A 20,481-nucleotide genomic window follows, 5' to 3' on the forward strand; every position below is an offset into this window, starting at 1 on the left:
GTATGGCGAGAGTGGACAGCCTTGTCGTGTTCTTGAGTTTAGTGGGATGGCTTTGAGTTTCTCTCCGTTTAATTTGATGTTAGCTGTCAGCTTGCTGTATATAGCTTTTTTTATATTTAGGTATGACCCTTGTATCCCTAATCTCTCCAATACTTTTATCATAAAGGGATGTTGAATTTTGTCAAAAGCTTTTTCAGCATCTAATGAAATGATCATCTGGTTTTTTCTTTCAGTTTATATATATGCTGGATTACATTGATAGATTTTCGTATGTTGAACCAGCCCTGCATCTGAGGAATGAAGCCTACTTGATCATAATGGATAATTTTTCTAATGTGTTCTTGGATTCGGGTTGCCAGTATTTTATTGTGGATTTTTGCATCGATGTTCATGAGTGAGATTGGTTTATAATTCTCTTTCTTGGTTGAGTCTTTGTGCGGTTTTGGTATCAGAGTAACTGTGGCTTCCTAAAAGGAATTTGGCAATGCCTCTTCTGTTTCTATATTGTGAAATACATTAAGGAGTATAGGTATTAGGTCTTCTAGGAAGTTCTGGTAGAATTCTGCATTGAAACCATCTGGTCCTGGGGTTTTTTTGGTAGGGAGGTTTTTGATCACCGCTTCTAATTTTTCGCGACTAACAGGTCTATTTAGATTGTTCACCTGGTCCTGGTTTAACTTTGGTATATGGTATATATCTAAAAAAGTATCCATTTGTTTTACATTTTCCAGTTTTGTGGCATATAGGCTTTTGTAGTAAGATCCAATGATTCTCTGAATTTCCTCTGTGTCTGTGGTTATGTCCCCCTTTTCATTTCTGATCTTCTTAATTTGTAAATTCTCTCTCTGCCGTTTGATTAATTTGGATAGGCGTTTGTCAATCTTGTTGATTTTCTCCAGGAACCAGCTTTTTGTTTCATTGATTCTTTGGATTGTTTTCTGTGTTTCTATTTTGTTGATTTCAGCCCTCAGTTTGATTATTTCCAATCTTCTACTCCTCCTAGGTGAGTCTGCTTCTTTTTTTTCTAGTGCTTTCAGGTGGGCTGTTATGTCTCCAATGTGTGCTTTCTCTGTTTTCTTTAAGTGTGCACTTAGTGCTATGAACTTTCCTCTTAGCACTGCTTTCATAGTGTCCCATAAGTTCGAGTATGTTGTTTCTTTATTTTCATTGCATTCAAGGAAGACTTTTAATTTCTTTCTTTATTTCTTCCTTAATCCAGGTATGGTTCAGTAGTTGACTGTTCAGTTTCCATGAATTTGTAGGCTTTCTGGGGGTAGCATTGTTGTTGAATTCTAACTTTAATCCATGGTGATCTGATAAGACACAGGTGGTTACTAACCTGTAACTGTGGATGTTTGCTTTGTTACCGACTATGTGGTCGATTTTTGAGAAGGTTCCAGGAGCTGCAGACAAGAAGGTATATTCTTTCCTATTTGGGTGGATTGTTCTATAGATGTGTGTTAAATCCATTTGCTTCATTACCTCCATTAATTCTCATATTTCTCTCTTAGGTTTCTGTCTGATTGACCTATCCATTTGTGAGAGAGGAGTGTTGAAGTCTCCTACTATTAGTGTGTGCGGTTTGATGGCTTCCTTGAGTTTTAGCAATGTTTCTTTTATGTACGTGGGTGCTTTTATATTAGTGGCATAGATGTTCAGGATTGAGACTTCATCCTGATAAACTGTTCCTGTTATGAGTATAAAATGCCCCTCTCCATCTCTTCTGGTTGATTTAAGTTTGAAGTCATCTTTGTTAGAGATTAGTATGGCCACACCTGCTTGTTTCTTAGGTCCATTTGCTTGATAAGCATTTTCCCAGCCCTTTACTCTGAGTAGTTGCCTGTCTTTGTGGTTTAGGTGTGTTTCTTGTAAACAGCAGACTGGTGGATCCTGTTTTCGTATCCAGTCTCTTAGCCTGTGCCTTTTTATAGGTGAGTTGAGTCCATTGACATTAAGTGATATTAATGACCAGTAGTTGTTAACTCCAGTCTTTTTTTTAGTTGTAGAGTTTGTGTGTTTCCCTCCTTTGATTTTTGTTGGTGAAGGGTCTCTAGATGTCTGAGTTATTATGGTCATTGTTGGACTCCTTGGTTAGTGATTTTCCTTCTATTATTTTCTGTAAGGCTGGATTTGTGGCTGCGTATTGTTTAAATTTGTTTTTATCCTGGAAAATTTTGTTTTCTTCATTTATAGTGAATGAAAGCTTGGCTGTGTACAGTAGTCTGGGCTTGCATCCATGGTCTCTCAGTTTCTGCAGTACATCTATCCAGGACCTTCTGGCTTTCATGGTTTCCATGGAGAAATCAGGTGTAAGTCTGATAGGTTTACCTTCATAAGTAATTTGGCCTTTTTCCTTTGTAGCTCTTACTATTCTTTCCTTATTTTGTATGCTTTGTGTATTGATAATTATATGGCGAGGGTTTTTTTTTTCATACAGCCTATTCGGTGTTCTATGCTTCTTGAACCTTCATAGGTATATCTTTCTTTTTGTTGGGAAAGTTTTCTTCTCTAATTTTATTAAATATATTTTATGGACCATTGAGCTTCACCTCTTCTCCTTCTTCTACTCCTATTATTCTTAGGTTTGGTCTTTTTATTGTGTCCCAGATTTCCTGAATGTTTTGTGATGAGAGTTTGTTGAACTTTGATCAGTGTGTTTATTTTCTCTATGGTATCTTCAGAATTTGAGATTCTTTCTTCTAACTCTTGTATTTTGTTGGTTATGCTTGTTTCTGTAGTCTCTGTTTGTTTACTTAAATTTTCCATGTCCAGCCTGCCCTCTGTTTGTGTTTTCTTCTTTGCTTCCATTTCAGTTTTCAAGTCTTGAACTGTTTCCATTATCTGTTTGATTGTTTTTCCTTGGTTTTCTAGGATATCATTCACTGATTTATTCAATTCTGTTATATTTCTCATCCATTTCCATAAAGGCGTTTTTTACATGCTGTTTAAGGTCATCAATCACTTTCATGAAGTCAATATTTCTACTTCTTCTTGATTAAGGTGTTCATGCCCTCCTGTTTTGAGGTCGCTGTTTTCTTGTGTCTTCATGTTGCTTTTCAGCATGTTGGGCGAATTCTTCCCTTGGTGTCTGCCCATCTCTTCTTCCATATGATCCCTTATGGATCTTCTTTTACCAGATCAGGTCTCCTTGCCTACCCAAGGCTGGCTCTCCCCAACGCTGGCTCTCCTGGCGCCGAGAGATCAGGTGTCCGTGCTGGTTGGGCAGCTTGCAAACAAAGCGCCTACCCTGCTTGGTGCAGGCAGGTCATTGAAACATAGGAACTCTGCCCACTTGGGTGCCCAGAGGATTCGGACCCAGTGCCCAGACAGGCTGGGCTGGGTGATGTTATGTGCCGAAAGAGGGCGGTGGGGCCAAAGTGGGGAGGGTTCTGGATGGAAGCTGTGTGGGCTAGGAAGAAAGAGTCAGTGTGCAGGGAGTAGAGGCCCTGCCGAGAGCCCAAGAAGGATAGGGGGCCAAGGAACCTCTGAGCTCCCCTTCCCAGGCTGGCGCCGCGGGGCCAGAAACTCACCCCAATGCTGGGTCTCCTGGCGCTGAGAGATCAGGCCTCAGAGCTGGTTGGGCAGGTCACAAACAAAGCGCCTACCCTGCTTGGTGCAGGCAGTCCATAGAAACAAAGGTTCAAACTACATTTTGTGTTGTCCCTTGCTCACCTTGCACCTTTTCATTATATAGGGCTACAGAAGTGTGGCCTTTGCAAACCAAGCCTCATAGTCAATACGAGGCTGCCTTGAAGTTTCTTCTATTAAAGCCATCAATCAACAACTGTTCATTTTAGTGTTGGGCAAGTTTTTTTTTTTTGACAAGGTCAGAATGCAGCTACATTCTTTGCCAAAAGATAATGAGAATGGTCTCTTTGCCACTTGCTAATATTTTCACACCCTCAAAAACTCCTTGAGCCATATCCCCAGTTCAAATCATCCTCAACTGTCTTCTATGCTTCAACTATAATGGCCAATCAACTATATGAGAAGTGTTCATCTGTTTGCTAATCAGAAATCCCCAAATCCTCATTCTGCCAAAAAGCATCATTTTTATAATACTTTTGATTGATAATTTCAGTTGGGGACTAGAGAAATGGTTTACTGATGAAGAGCACAACCTGCTCATGCAGAAGGCTCCTTAAAATCCTTCACATCCAGATAGCTGCTCTTTGTAACTTCAGTTGCAGGGGTGCTGGCACCATCTTGTTGCTTTTGGGCACTGCATGTGTTTGGTATGTATGGTATGTATGTGTATGTAAGTATGTATGTATATATGGCACATGTGTTTAGAAGAAACACATATACATAAAAGCAAATAGATACCTTAAATTTTTTATTAATCCTTTCACCTTCATTTTTTGGATTAATCTAATTGGTTTTCTGACTTGTCTTAAAATCTAATACAGAGTTTTATTTATTAATGCTTTTAGAATATATATTATTGTTTCCTTTTTGTCGTTTTTCTTTTTTATTGCAAGTTTTACTTGCACAATAATAATTGGTAGGGATATTTTTTATTTCTTAATTTTTATTTTCTTTATTGTTATTTATTTACTCATTCATCAGATATTTCAAGTATATCCTCTTCCTTAACTGATATTTGTAGCATCCTCAACAGCTATCAATTTGTTGGTACACTGTTAGTGTTACTGGTAAAATTTCACTGACATATCACTATATCTTGGTGCCCATAGTTTACATTAGAATTTATTCCTGTTGTGGGATATTTTTGTAAGTTTAATCAAATGAATGCACTCTTAATGCTACATTGACAAATGGGTTCATGTCCTAAGTCTTTTTGCCGCTCACTCTTCTTTTCTCCAATGTTTTACAGTGTTGTATTTTAGAGACAGATCATCACAGATGTGGAATTAGAGTATATAGACTTTTAATAATATTTTCTTCTTTTTCTTATGGTTGTAAGCTCAATAATGGTTTGTGTAGCACAGACTTTCTACTAAATATGTAATTTAGAATGGCTTTTGAGTTCTACTTGTCTCTCCAGTACTGGGATCTGAGCCATAATGCTCAGCTTAGCCTCTTTGCTTTCCTTATGCCTTTAATCCTCATTAGTTCATGATTTAATGATATTTCTTTTATGAGGTAATTTCTTCATATGAAGGTACTATACTATTTTGCCTTTTTCCTAGAAATAATACAGGTTCTGCTGTTGTGCTTCTTTGACACCATTTTATGTCAGTAAGATCTTGTCTATTCTAATACATATATGTAGACTATGATCCTAATTTGAAGTTCTATGATGTCAGGGGGTTAAGTTCTTACTGATGAATAGTGTGAGCTCTTTATATATTTTAGGTAGTAATTATCTGTTTCACAAATGTTTACGGGAGTGTCTTTTTTAAATCTACTGATTTTCATTTTTGCATAGGAAAATTCTTAAATTTAATGAAGGTTATCTTATTCATCAATTATTGAGTGTCGCTTTGGTTTTGCATTTACTTGAAGAAGTGGACAGGAAGTCCTTTTTATTTTTTTAAAGATAAAAGATGTAACAGTTCTTAGGTGTTGGAAAAAAATACTGTTCAGTGTTCAGTTCTCATATGTGATTTAAAATCTCATGTGAGAAAACACATGGAGAAAGCTTATGTATTTACAGTCATAAAAGTACTATCTACATATCATTTCATGTAATACTTCTGAAAATGTAAAGAAAGAATTAGTGTTATTTGTAATAAAGATATAGACATAAAAAGGAACTTTGCTCTGGATTTCTTTATAGCTGCCCACAGCCTGCCTGTAGTCTACTAGTAAAATAATCATTATTTTTATATTTATATATTTTATTTTTATATATTTATATCTACTTTGTCAGTTGGTCAGTTATTAATTATGTGTGCCTGTCCTAGAACCTACTCTGTATTCCTGGCTTGCCCTGTACCCACAGAGATCTGCCTGCCTGCCTGCCTGCCTGCCTCTGCTTGGTATCAAAGGCATGTGCTAAATATTCCCAGTCTCCAAAAAACAAAGAAGAAAGAGAGAAAGAAAGTTTTCTATAGATGTAAAAATTATATCCGTGAAAAATATATTATCAGTAAAAATACCCTAATTTTTTCTTCCTCCATAGTATTTTTCTAGAGTGTTTTTAGAATATATATTTAAAATTTGTATTAATATTTATGTTATATTGTTGCTTTTCCAGACATTGTTTGCAACGGTAACACTTTTTATTGCTAATAATTTTTTGTCTTTTAAACTGTTTACAGACTAAAATTGTCATATAATATAATCTAGACATGAATTAAAGTATATGATGAGATATGTATTGATTATATGCAAACACTTATTTTACATGAGGGACTTGTAGCTTTTAAAATCTGTAGATTTATTTATTAATTTATTCGCTTATTTATGTATTTATTTATTGAGTTTTCAAGACAGGGTTTCTCTGTAGCTTTGGAGCCTGTCCTGAAACTAGCTCTGTAAACCAGGCTGGCCTCGAACTCATAGGGATCCTCCTGCTTCTTTCTTTCGAGTGTTGGGCTTAATGGCATGCACCACCACTGCCTGGCTAAGAGCTGTAGATTTTTATATCTCTATGGTTTCTGGAAGAAGTTTTGTAGCTATTAAAGGATGAGTATATGTTGTTCTAATTTTAAACATTTTCTGTTTTCTTTTTAGTATATAAAATGTTATAGCCATTTGTTTACTTTTAAAAGAGGAATATTAATACTAAATTAAATATTTTTCTTTTTTCTCTAAATACCTGTTTTCCTTTCTGTTTCTTAGCAGAAATACCATTTTGCAAAAGAAGCCTATGAACAACTTTTACAAATTGAAAGCCTTCCATCTCAAGTAAAAGCAACTATATTGCAACAGTTAGGTACATAGAAACGTAACTTCTATCATACTTTATATCAATTTATAAAGTTTTAATAAGTCTAACAAAATATCTCTTTGCTGATCATTTTCCTTCAGATATTTGTGTTGTAGGATTAAATATAATGTCATGGATATTTTCTTATTTCTTTTATGAATACTTTGCCACTTTTGATCTAGTAGACTTGTATTTTTTGTTGAGCTCCTTGCATATCGTCACGCTTTTAAATACAACTCTTTACTGATCCCTCTTCCCTCCCTTCAATTATTTCTTTTTTTCAAGACAAGGTTTCTCTGTATAGCCATGACTGTCCTGGAACTAGCTTTGTAGACCAATCTGGTCATCAATTCATAAATCTACCCTTTTCTGCCTCCCAACACTAGGACGCTGGCTAATAATGTATCTATTTTATTTTTTTTCGAGACAGGGTTTCTCTGTAGCTTTGGTTCCTGTCCTGGAACTAGCTCTAGTAGACCAGGCTGGCCTTGAACTCCCAAAGATCTGCCTGCCTCTGCCTGGGATTAAAGTGCTGGGATTAAAGGAGTGCACCACCACTGCCCGGCTTATCTCTTTCTTTTTTTTATATATTTATTTATTTATTTATTATGCATACAATATTCTCTCTGTGTGCATGTCTGCAGGCCAGAAGAGGGCACCAGACCTCTTTACAGATGGGTGTGAGCCACCCTGTGGTTGCTGGGAATTGAACTCAGGACCTTTGGAAGAACAGGCAATGCTCTTAACCACTGAGCCATCTCTCCAGCCCCTTATCTCTTTCTTTTAAAGTCTTACTAGTGTCTCCCAATAATGAATGAGGGGATGACAGTACTTGAATACTTCCCACACTTGTTTTTTGGTTTTTTTAATAATGATGTTGATGAAGTGACAGTTTCTATACAACTATAATTTTAAATTGTTTAATTAGTTTTAATATAATTGTTCAAAAGTTATAAGATATCTAATTCTATAATTTCTTCAAGAATTTTTATGGTTTTAAAATACAGACAAAAGAATCTCTTTGAAAATAATATGAAACAATATCTGTTTCCTCTGTAAATATTGTATATTTTATAGTAATTTAGTAAAGCTTGTTATCTCGTTTGTATTACATTTTGTATTGTGGATAAAGTTTTTCTATTTGGTCCGAACAGGTGTTCAAAAGTTTTTGTTGACCTACTAGTGGCATGAATATTTTTTATGTCACTATTGATTTGTTCTTTCAAAACACATACAGTTTGTTTTTTGGAGTTATGTTTTGATGAACGTTTATTGGTCTAGTCAAAACAAATAGTTGTTTTACTTGAATATTTGGCATACCTCAATCCATTATTTATTTTGCTATAATAACTAGTAGTCTTAAGCAATTGTGTCCCTGGCAATAATTGTAATTTGTAAATTATAGGTTGGATGCATCATAATATGGATCTAGTAGGAGACAAGGTCACCAAGGAAAGGTATGCTATTCAGTATCTCCAAAAGTCATTGGAGGAAGATCCTAATTCTGGCCAATCATGGTATTTCCTTGGAAGGTAAGGCCAGATATTTGGACTCTCTATAGTTGATTTACACTGTAAAACACTTGCATATTTATTATTTATCCTTAATGATTTTAACTTTAATTATAATAACTACTAGGAGTTGAGATTGTAGTACTGAAATTCTTTTCTTTGAGACATTTTAATTTGTTCATTTTATTTTTTCATATTATTTTCATATTATCATGTTCTGTTGGGTTCTTTGCTAGTTTTTAATTTATTTTCAAATGGTGTTTATTATGAATTCCAGAAATTTGCATATAGTTTTAAAACAAAAGTTTATGTCGTTTTAAATTCAGTGTGGTGATTTTTTTCCCCATAATAATCAGGAAATATATTAATTACAGTTCAAAATTAGTATGCTACTTTAAGTATTTGTAAAAATATTAAGACGGGCAAGATGGCTCAGAGGGTAAAAGAACTTGTTGTCCAGCCTGAGATCTTTTTTTTTTATTTTTTTTATTTTTATTTTTTAAATTTATTTATTTATTAAGGATTTCTGCCTCGTCCCCACAACCGCTACCCATTTCCCTCCCCCTCCCCCGATCAAGTCCCCCCCCCTCATCTGCTCGAAGAGCAATCAGGGTTCCCTGACCTGTGGGAAGCCCAAGGACTGCCCACCTCTATCCAGGTCTCGTAAGGTGAGCATTCAAACGGCCTAGGCTCCCACAAAGCCAGTACGTGCAATAGGATCAAAAACCCACTGCAATTGTTCTTGAATTCTCAGTATTCCTCATTGTCCGCTATGTTCAGCTAGTCTGGATTTATCCCATGATTTTTCAGACCTAGGCCAGCTGGCCTTGGTGAGATCCCAATAGAACATCCACATTGTCTTAGTGTGTGGGTGCACCCCTCGTGGTCCTGAGTTCCTTGCTCGTGCTCCTTCTCCTTCTGCTCCTGATTTGGACCTTGAGATTTCTGTCCGGTGCTCCCGTGTGGGTCTCTGTCTCTGTCTCCTTTCATCGCCTGATGAAGGTTAATATTTCTGAGGATGCCTATGTGTTTGTCTTTGGATTCACCTTATTTAACTTCTCTAGGAACATGAATTATAGGCTCAATGTCCTTTATTTATGGCTAGAAACATCCCATGTTCCTCTCTTTGGGTCTGGCTTACCTCACTCAGGATAGTGTTTTCTATTTCCATCCATTTGTATGCAAAATTCAAGAAGTCCTTGTTTTTTACTGCTGAGTAATACTCTAATATGTATATATTCCATACTTTCTTCATCCATTCTTCCGTTGAAGGGCATCTAGGTTGTTTCCAGGTTCTGGCTATTACAAACAATGCTGCCATGAACATAGTTGAGCATATACTTTTGTTGTATGATAGGGCCTCTCTTGGGTATATTCCCAAGAGTGGTATTGCTGGATCCAGGGGTAGGTTGATCCCGAATTTCCTGAGAAACCGAAACACTGCTTTCCAGAGTGGTTGCACCAGTTTGCATTCCCACCAGCAATGGGTGAGTGTACCCCTTTCTCCACAACCTCTCCAGCAAAGGCTATCATTGGTGTTTTTTATTTTAGCCATTCTGACAGGTGTAAGGTGGTATCTTAAAGTTGTCTTGATTTGCATTTCCCTGATCGCTAAGGAAGTTGAGCATGACCTTAAGTGTCTTTTGGCCATTTGAAGTTCTTCTGTTGAGAATTCTCTGTTCAGATCAGTGCCCCATTTTATAATTGGGTTGATTAGCCTTTTACGGTCTAGTTTCTTGAGTTCTTTATATATTTTGGAGATCAAACCTTTGTCAGTTGCAGGGTTGGTGAAGATCTTCTCCCAGTCAGTGGGTTGTCTTTTTGTCTTAGTGACAGTGTCCTTTGCTTTACAGAAGCTTCTCAGCCTCAGGAAGTCCCATTTATTCAATGATGCCCTTAGTGTCTGTGCTGCTGGGGTTATACATAGGAAGTGGTCTCCTGTGCCCATGTGCTGTAGAGTACTTCCCACTTTCTCTTCTCTCAGGTTCAGTGTGTTCGGACTGATATTGAAGTCTTTAATCCATTTGGATTTGAGTTTTGTGCATGGTGATAGATATGGATCTATTTTCATTCTTCTACAGATTGACATCCAGTTTTGCCAGCACCATTTGTTGAAGATGCTCTCTTTTTTCCATTGTATACTTTTAGCTCCTTTATCGAAGATCAGGTGTTCATAGGTTTGTGGGTTAATGTCAGGGTCTTCTATTCGATTCCATTGGTCGACTTCTCTGTTTTTATGCCAATACCAAGCTGTTTTCAATACTGTAGCTCTGTAATAGAGTTTGAAGTCAGGGATGGTAATGCCTCCAGACAATCCTTTATTGTATAAGATTGTTTTGGCTATCCTGGGTTTTTTGTTTTTCCATATAAAGATGATTATTGTCTTCTCCAGATCTGTGAAGAATTTTGATGGGGATTGCATTGAATCTATAGATTGCTTTTGGTAGAATTGCCATTTTTACTATGTTGGTCCTCCCAATCCAAGAGCAAGGGAGCTCTTTCCATTTTCTGGTGTCTTCTTCAATTTCTTTCTTCAAAGACTTATAGTTCTTGTCAAGTAGATCTTTCACTTCCTTGGTCAGGGTTACCCCAAGGTATTTTATGCTATTTGTGGCTATCGTGAAAGGTGATGCTTCTCTGATTTCCCTCTCTGCTTCCTTATCCTTGATGTATAGGAAGGCAACTGATTTTTGGAGTTGATCTTGTATCCTGCCACGTTACTAAAGCTGTTTATCAGCTGTAGGAGTTCTTTGGTAGAATTTTTGGGGTCGCTTATGTACACTATCATATCATCTGCAAATAGCGAAAGCTTAACTTCTTCCTTTCCAATACGAATCCCCTTGATCTCCCTATGTTGTCTTATTGCTATTGCTAGAATTTCAAGCACTATGTTGAAGAGGTATGGAGAGAGTGGACATCCTTGTCGTGTTCCTGATTTTAGTGGGATGGCTTTGAGTTTTTCTCCATTTAATTTAATGTTAGCTGTTGGCTTGCTGTAAATAGCTTTTATTATATTTAGGTAGGACCCTTGTATCCCTATTCTCTCCAAGACCTTTATCATAAAGGGGTGTTGAATTTTGTCGAATGCTTTTTCAGCATCTAGTGAAATGATCATATGGTTTTTTTCTTTCAGTTTATTTATATGGTGGATTACATTGATAGATTTGCATATGTTGAACCAGCCCTGCATCTCTGGGATGAAGCCTACTTGATCATAATGGATAATTTTTCTTATGTGTTCTTGGATTCGGTTTGCCAGTATTTTATTGAAAATTTTTGCGTCGATGTTCATGAGTGAGATCGGTCTGTAATTCTCTTTCTTGGTTGGGTCTTTTTGTGGTTTTGGTATCAGGGTAACTGTAGCTTCATAAAAGGAATTTGGCAACGACTCTTCTGATTCTATATTGTGAAATACATTAAGGAGTATAGGTATTAGTTCTTCTTGGAAGTTCTGGTAGAATTCTGCATTGAAACCATCTGGTCCTGGGCTTTTTTTCGAAGGGAGATTTTTGATAACCATTTCTAATTCTTCGCGAGAAACCGGTCTATTTAGATCATTCACCTGGTCTTGCTTTAGCCTTGGTATATGATACTTATTTAAAAAAATGTCCATTTCTTTTGTATTTTCCAGTTTTGTGGCATACAGGCTTTTGTAGTAAGATCTAATGATTCTCTGAATTTCCTCTGTGTCTGTGGTTATGTCCCCCTTTTCATTTCTGATCTTATTTATTTGCGTGTTCTCTCTCTGTCGTTTAATTAGTTTGGATAGGGGTTTGTCGATCTTGTTGATTTTCTCCACGAACCAGCTTTTTGTTTCATTGATTCTTTGGACTGTTTTCTGGGTTTCTATTTTGTTGATTTCAGCCCTCAGTTTTATTATTTCCAGTCTTCTACTTCTCCTGGGCGCGTCTGCTTCTTTTTTTTTTCTAGAGCTTTCAGGTGTGTTTTTAAGTCCCCAATGTATGCATTCTCCATTTTCTTTAAGTGGGCACTTAGTGCTATGAACTTTCCTCTTAGCACTGCTTTCATTGTGTCCCATAGGTTTGAGTATGTTGTCCCTTTATTTTCATTAAATTCAAGGAAGACTTTAATTTCTTTCTTGATTTCTTCCTTGACCCAGGTGTGGTTCAGTAGTTGACTGTTCAGTTTCCATGAGTTTGTCGGTTTTTTGGGGGCAGCGTGGTTGTTGCCATCTAACTTTCATCCGTGATGATCTGATAAGACACAGGTGGACACTGATATATTTTTGTATCTGTGGAGGTTTCCTTTGTTTCCGAGTATGTGGTCAATTTTTGAGAGGGTTCCATGAGCTGCAGAGAAGAAGGTATATTCTTTCCTCTTTGGGTGGAATGTTCTATAGATGTCTGTTAAGTCCATTTGCTTTATTACCTCCAATAATTCTCTTAATTCTCTATTAGGTTTCTGTCTGATTGACCTGTCCCTTGGAGAGAGAGGTGTGTTGAAGTCTCCTACTACTAGTGTGTGTGGTTTGATGTCTGCCTTGAGTTCTAGTAATATTTCTTTTACATAAGTAGGTGCTTTTATATTGGGGGCGTATATATTCAGGATTGAGACGTCCTCCTGATGAATTGTTCCTGTTATGAGTATAAAGTGACCGTCTCGGTCTCTTCTGATTGATTTTAGTTTGAAGTCAGTTTTGGTAGAAATTAGTATGGCCACACCTGCTTTTTTCTTAGGACCATTTGCTTGAAACACCTTTTCCCAACCCTTTACTCTGAGTAGGTGCCTGTCTTTGTGGTTGAGATGTGTTTCTTGCAAACAGCAGAATGTTGGATCCTGTTTTCGTATCCAATCTTTTAGCCTGTGCCTTTTTATAGGTGAATTGAGCCCATTAATATTAAGTGATATTAATGACCAGTGGTTGTTTACTCCGGTTATTCTTATTGCTTTTGGTAGTAGAGATTGTGTGTCTCCCTTCTTTGAGATGTGCTGGTGAAGGGTCATTAGATGCCTGGGTTATTGTAGGCAGTGTTGGCAGTGTTGGATTCCTTGGGTTGCGATTTTCCTTCTATTACTTTCTGTAGGGCTGGATTTGTGGCTACGTATTGTTTAAATTTGTTCTTATCCTGGAATGTCTTGTTTTCTCCGTTGATAGTGAACGATAGCTTGGCTTGGTATAGTAGTTTGGGTTTGCATCCATGGTCTCTTAGCTTCTGCAGAACCTCTATCCAGGACCTTCTGGCTTTCATAGTTTCCATCGAGAAGTCAGGTGTAAGTCTGATTGTTTTACCTTTATAAGTTACTTGCCCTTTTTCTTTTGCAGCTCTTAATATTCTTTCTTTAACCTGTATATTTTGTGTTTTGATTATTATATGGCGAGGAGATGTTTTTCTTTGATCCAGTCTGTTTGGTGTTCTTTATGCTTCTTGAATATTTAAATGAATATCTTTCTTTAAGTTGCTAAAGTTTTCTTCCATAATTTTGTTGAAAATATTTTCTGGGCCTTTGAGCTGTGACTCTTCTCCTTCTTCTATTCCTATTATTCTTAGGTTTGGTTTTTTTTTATTGTGTCCCATAGTTCCTGAATGTTTTGTGTTGAGAATTTGTTGGCTTTGCTGTTTTCTTTGATCTGTTCGTTTATTTTCGCTATGGTGTCCTCAGCATCTGAGAGTCTTTCTTCTAGCTCTTGTATTCTATTGATTATGCTTATTTCTGTAGACTCTGCTCGTTGGCCTAGATTTTCCATATCCAGCTGGTCCTCAGTTTGTATTTTCTTCTTTGCCTTCATTTCAGTTTTCAATTCTTGAACTGTTTCCATTACCTGTTTGATGGTTTTTTCTTGGTTTCCCAGGGTATCATGTACATATTTACTCATTTCTTCAAACTTTTTGTTATACTTCTCATCCATTTCTATAAGGGCATTTTTTACATGTTGTTTAAGGGACTCTATTATCTTCATAAAGTCGATTTTTTCCACTTCTTCTGTGTTAGGTTGTTCAAATACTTCTGTTGTAAGATCATTGGGTTCTGATGTTTTCATGTTGTTTTTCGGATTATTGGGTGAGTTCTTGCCTTGGCGCCTGCCCATCTCCTCCTATTGATCCTATCCAATGGGTCCTTTAGAAACCGGATCAGGTTTCCCTGCTGGCCAAGGGCTCCGCTTACAAAATGCCCTCACTCTCTTTCGTGGTTCCTGCTGCAGGCCAAGAACCCTCTCACCCTTCCGAAGGATCTTCAGGACAGGACCAGGCTCCCCTTGTGCCAGTGACCTGGCCAACCAAAGGCCTACCTCTTTGATTCAATTGTAATAGGGCGATCTGCTCTCCTTATTGCACGCCTGTCCCCGCCACTTGGGTCTGCCGCTGTGCCGGTCCCCGAAAGCTTCTTCCTGTATGCGTCGTTGCTCCACCGCGTCTGGCCGCCGCCGCTCCACCGCGTCTGGCCACCGCTGCTCCGCCTCTGTGCCCAGCCTGAGATCTTGTACAGTTTTTCGGGCCCTTATGGTGGAGAGAAACAGAGAGTAGATGCATGAACAATATCTTCTAACTTTCAAGCATAGTGCATGGCATATAAATATCCAGTTTTATACCGAAACATGCTACATAAATAAATATAAAAATGGGAAAAAAATGGAAGATTCTTTTAGAATATGGAAAAAATGTAGAAAATAGTTTTGACTCTTTAGTTAGTTTTAAAATTAAAGTAAATATTTTTATTAAACATTGATAAAAATTAAATTTTCTGAATAGTTCAAATAGACTATTTTTGTTTTGGAGACAGAGTTGAACTGTGTAGTCCTGGGTGGCCTACATAGTTGTGTAGGTTGGGCTGGCCTTGACCTCTCAGCAATCTGGAATTTTGGAATTAAAGTTGTGAATTACCATGTCAAGTTTCCTTAATATATATATATATATATGTGTGTGTGTGTGTGTGTGTGTGTGTGTGTGTATGTTTTTCTTCAAGCATTTTACAATATCATATTTCTCTGTCCCTTTCCTCCCTCCATCATATTCAACATTCCTTTTTTCCAATCTCTTCCACTGAAGTCCCCCATTACCCTCTGAAATTATTGCCTTCTATTTATTTATTATTATTACATGTAATTATATGATTATATAACTTATATACTTAAGTGTATAAAGTAAAACCTCTGCATCCATTTTTATTGTATATTCTTTTAGAGCTGACCTTGTATTGTTAGAGTCATGTCCTTAGGACAGGCTTCTTCTCCCACTCTCAGTAATAATTTGTTGCCTGTATTTCTTTGTCTAGGGGTGGGGTGTTTTGAGATTTTCTTGTCTGCCTTTCATCTTAGCATGTCTAATGATATTACTATTGCCTATATCTTGTTTAGATGAGAGGTTTGCTCTCATTTTTAGAAGACACATTCGGAGAAACCAAGTTTTATGCTGTGTTGCTTCATAGTCTTTTCATCTCCTTTTCTGCAGTGTTCCTGAACCCTATGCATATGAGTTGTTTTGAAGATATATCTTTGGGTCTGAGCACCTCACAATCTTTTGACTTTTTTGTCTCCATTTGCAATATAAAGAGAAACTTGGTTCATTAGCAGTAAGAGTTATACTTATTTACCATATCTCTAAATTTTATAATGTAGTTAGTAATTATGCTACTTAGTAAATCATTTATGATTCATGACCTCACTAGTCCTGAGCATGGTTTCCCACCTGTATAATGTGTCCTTATATCCAATTAGATAAGCAGTTGGCCACCACCAAGATACAACTATCATTATTGTATCTTTAGGGATCTCTTGCTATTCAGGATAATATTGTGCTTGTATTGCATTTTAGTGGGAAAATTAGACTGAGAACTAAGCATTTCTGGCTGTGTTATTGACAGTTAAATTGTTTAGGTGTTAAGTTTACTTTAGTAAGATGATTAGGTTTGGTCTCTTGTAAACTTATATTGATTTTAATTTTTCTAGTGTATTCGAATTGTATACTATGTCCCATTTATTATGTCAGATATTTTCAATAGATTGGGTTGTATAGTCATTTTTGTATTTCAAATGAGTGTTAGTTTTTGTTACTATATTTTCTTTAAATCAAGTAAAATATATACATGTATATGTATATCTGTATGTGTGTGTATCTATATACACTAGAAAACTTATATTGGGCAAATTTCCTGTTCAAAATTGATTAGCAAAATTTTTGGTAACAAAATTTTAATGGAACTAATAACTTAATTTTGGTACTCATTGTTTTTTGTGCTTGATTTTGGTGTATGAAATTGTGTAGTTAGTGTTTTCTAACTTTATGTAGTAATTTCTTTTAAAGAAAAGGCTGACTTGTTACTTTGTGCAGATTATATCATGTAAGATTACCCTAGAGGTCCCTAGACAGTTTTTACTAGAGCAAAAATATTTAATTATTGAACTTACATATCTACTCTTAGGCTTTAATCAAATGTTGTTATAAATGTGATTTATTTGAATCAAGGAGTCTTGTAAGGGAGTAAAGAATAGAATACCAGCTAGGACCACTATACATACATACATACATACATACATACATACGTGTGTGTGTCTGTGTGTGCCAAAGTGGCCTCTGATATATGTGGATTCTAAAGGAAAAGTTAGTGTTTTATTGAATAATTAATTACACAATTTTTTATGTAAGAAATGTTGTATGTTTAGTAATTATGGAAGCTGATGAGCCTAGCAGTAGACAGTATATAATGCTACATTAAATGTCATATTTGGAGATTGTGGTTGAAGTTAGTGGCTAAATTTAAAACTATCTTAAACGTATGTTGTAATAGGAGCGGAGGGCTGCATTCCCGGCACCCGGCTGCCCGCACGGCTATTTTATGCCCCGAAATAATTACACGGAAACTGTATTCTTTTAAACACTGCCTGGCCTCTTATTGGCTATCTCTTACACATCGATTTAACCCATTTCTAATATCCCTGTAACACCATGAGGTGTCTTACCAGGGAAGATCTTAACCTGTGTCTGTGTCCGGTAGGACAATCATGGCGACTCCTTGACTCAGCTTCTTTCTCCCAGCATTCTGTTCTGTTTACTCATCTGTGTAGCACAGCTAGGTGCGCTTACCGGGAAGATTCTAGCCTACGTCCATCCTGGGTCAGAGCTTCATCATGTGTGTCACAGAGAGCAGAGCTATCGCATCTACCTGGGAGAGGGGATCATAGCGTCTCTGAGAGGAGCTGCATGGTTTTTGAGCTCACTTCCTCCCAGCATTTGACACTCCCAGCATTTTGTTCTGTTTACTCCTCCCACCTATGTTTTAACCTATCAGGGCAAACAGTTTCTTTATTACTTAACCAATGAAATTAACACAAAACAGAAGACTCTCCCACCATCAAACGTAGACCAGGCTGATTTGTTGTTTTAATGAGACCAGGCCTCACTTTGTAACCCTTGACTGTCTTGAAACTCATTTTGTTGACTAGGCTGGCCTGAGACTCATACAGATCTAGCTATCTCTGCCTCCTGAGTGCTGGGGTTAAAGACATTTTCCACCACACCCTGCCAAGCGTTTTAATGTTGATAATTTTGATGAAGAGAGTGTCTAGAATAGTTTTCTGTTAAATGTTGGAGGTTAATTCCATTTTCTTGGGATTTGGCATTAAAAATCCGTTTGTTTCTATAATAAGCTTTTATAAGTGTATCAGCCTTTTTTTTTGCTATGTAGATATGAAAATGTTGTACTTAAGTAGTGCTTACTTCTCCAGGTATTAGTCTGATTAAATGGAATTTTCTTTTAAGATAATTAACTTAAATTTCTGTCATCATATATGATCTACCTAGTTTCTCAACATTTACATTGACACTACAATAATAAAATTTTTGCATTTCCTCACCAAATGATATGTAATCCCTTCAGATATCTTCATCATATATTTTTATATTTGTCATTATGCAAAATATAGCTGTTTTTGTGCTTCTTTGTTTTTTTTAAATTTTTTAAAAAATATTTATTTATTTATTATGTACACAATATTCTTTTTTTTCTCTTTTTTAATATATGTTTTTTATTGAGAAAAGGAAAAAAAAGTTTCCCCCTCCTCCCAGCCTCCCATTTCCCTCCCCCTCCTCCCACCCTTCTCCCCCTTCTCCAACTCCTTTCCCCCTCCCTCTCCAGTCCAAAGAGCAGTCAGGGTTCCCTGCCCTGTGGAAAGTTGAAGGTCCTCCCCCCCTCCGTCCATGTCTAGGAAGGTGAACATCCAAACTGGCTAGGCTCCCACAAAGCCAGAACATGAAGTAGGATCAAAACCCCGTGCCATTGTCCTTGGCTTCTCATCAGCCCTCATTGTTCGCCATGTTCAGAGAGTCCAGTTTTATCCCATGCTTTTTCAGTCACAGTCCAGCTGGCCTTGGTGAGCTCCCAATAGATTAGCCCCACTGTCTCAGTGGGTGGGTGCACCCCTCGTGGTCCCGACTTCTTTGCTCATGTTCTCCCTCCTTCTGCTCCACATTGGGACTTTGGGAGCTCAGTCCAGTGCTCCAGTGTGGGTCTCCGTCTCTATCTCCATCCATCACCAGATGAAAGTTCTATGGTGATATGCAAGATATTCGTCAGTATTGCTCTAGGATAGGGTCATTTCAGGTTCCCTATCCTCATCTGCCCGAGGAACTAATTGGGGACATCACCTTGGGGTCCTGGGAGCCACTCTAGGTTCAAGTCTCTTGCCAGCCCTAAGGTGGCTCCCTTAACTAAGAATTGTGCTTCCGTGCTCCCCTATCCAACCTTCCTTTATCCCAATCATCCTGTTTCCCCAAGTTGCCCCCATCCTCCCCTTCTCACTTTTCTCTCCCCATCTCCCCTTACCCCCATCCCACCCCACCCCCAAGATCCCACTTTCCTCCCCGGCAATTTTGTCTACTTCCCATAGCCAAGAGGGTAACTATATGTTTTTCCTTTGGTTCACCTTCTTATTTAGCTTCTTAGGATATCCAATTATAGACTCACTGACCTTTATTTAAAGCTAGAAACCAATTATGAGTGAGTACATCCCATGTTTATCTTTTTGGGTCTGGGTTACCTCACTCAGGATAGTATTTTCTATTTCCATCCATTTGCATGCAAAATTTGAGAAGTCATTGTTTTTTGCCGCTGAGTAGTACTCTACTGTGTATATATTCCACACTTTCTTCATCCATTCTTCCATTGAAGGGCGGTTGTTTCCAGGATCTGGCTATTACAAATAATACTGCTATGAACATAGTTGAACAAATGCTTTTGTCATATGATCGGGCATCTCTTGGGTATATTCCCAGGAGTGGTATGGCTGTGTCCAGGGGTAGGTTGATTTTAATTAAGAATTTTATTTAATACAATCTTTTTTTCATTTTACATAGCTATCCCCAGGCCAACTCCCTCCCCCCCTCCCTTCTTACCCTTCCTCTCACTCCACCCCATATCTACTCCTCAGAAAGGGTAAGTCTTCCCACAGGGAGTCTACAAATTCTGACACTTCATTTCAAGACAAGATTAAGTCCCTCCCCCTGTATTAGGCTTTGCAAGGTATCCTTCCAAAGCAAATGTACCCTAAGACACCAGTTTAAGCACTAGAGATAGATCCTGATCCAACTGCTAGTGGCCCTACAGATTGTCCAAGTCTCACCACATCTAATGTCCACAAAATCATAGAAGAAAATTTTCCCAGCCTAGAGAAGGATATGCCTAGAAGATCCAAGAAGCTTATAGAATACCAAATAGACTGGATCAGAAAAGAAGTCACCTCACTATATAATAATCAAAACATTAAACAAACATGCAGAATAAAGAAAGAGTATTAAGCACTGCAAAGGAAGAAGGCCAAGCAACATATAAAGGCAGACTCATCAGATTTATTCCCGGCTTCTCAGTGAAAATTCTGAAAACCAGAATGTCCTTCTTAGTAATGCTGCAGACATTAAGAGATTATAGCAAAACTTTAACATATGGAGAAAACAAGATGTTCCATGACAAAACCAAATTTTTTACCTGTCCACAAAGTCACTATGACAGAAGTACTAGAAGGTAAAGTCCAACCCAAGAAAGTTAACTGCACCCATGAAAACACAGGGAACAAGTAATCCCACTCATTACATTAACAAACCCCAAAGAAGGAAACACAAACACTAGTCCCGAAAAATAAGAGGAATAAACAATCACTAATCATTAATGTCTTTTAATGTC

At 37.3% G+C, this 20,481-nt stretch overlaps 1 protein-coding gene across 3 annotated transcripts in view; it reads left to right on the forward strand.

Annotated features, from left to right (window-relative positions):
• LOC121443798 (histone demethylase UTY-like) overlaps positions 1-20,481 on the forward strand; it is a 90,205-nt gene that overhangs the window by 58,201 nt on the left and 11,523 nt on the right. For 2 of the 3 annotated variants that reach the window (XR_005973705.1, XM_041645575.1), the window contains exons 9-10: positions 6,751-6,844; positions 8,244-8,370. Coding sequence is in view for 2 of the 3 variants with exons in the window: in XM_041645575.1 (XP_041501509.1) it covers positions 6,751-6,844; positions 8,244-8,370 (221 nt within the window). In the remaining variant the exon portion in view is untranslated. The remainder of the gene's footprint in view (positions 1-6,750; positions 6,845-8,243; positions 8,371-20,481) is intronic. The other variant, XM_041645576.1, reaches the window with a different exon arrangement.

Source organism: Microtus oregoni, unplaced genomic scaffold, assembly GCF_018167655.1.
Source record: "Microtus oregoni isolate MIOR12 unplaced genomic scaffold, Mior012 000113F_000, whole genome shotgun sequence".
Lineage (NCBI taxonomy): Eukaryota > Metazoa > Chordata > Mammalia > Rodentia > Cricetidae > Microtus > Microtus oregoni.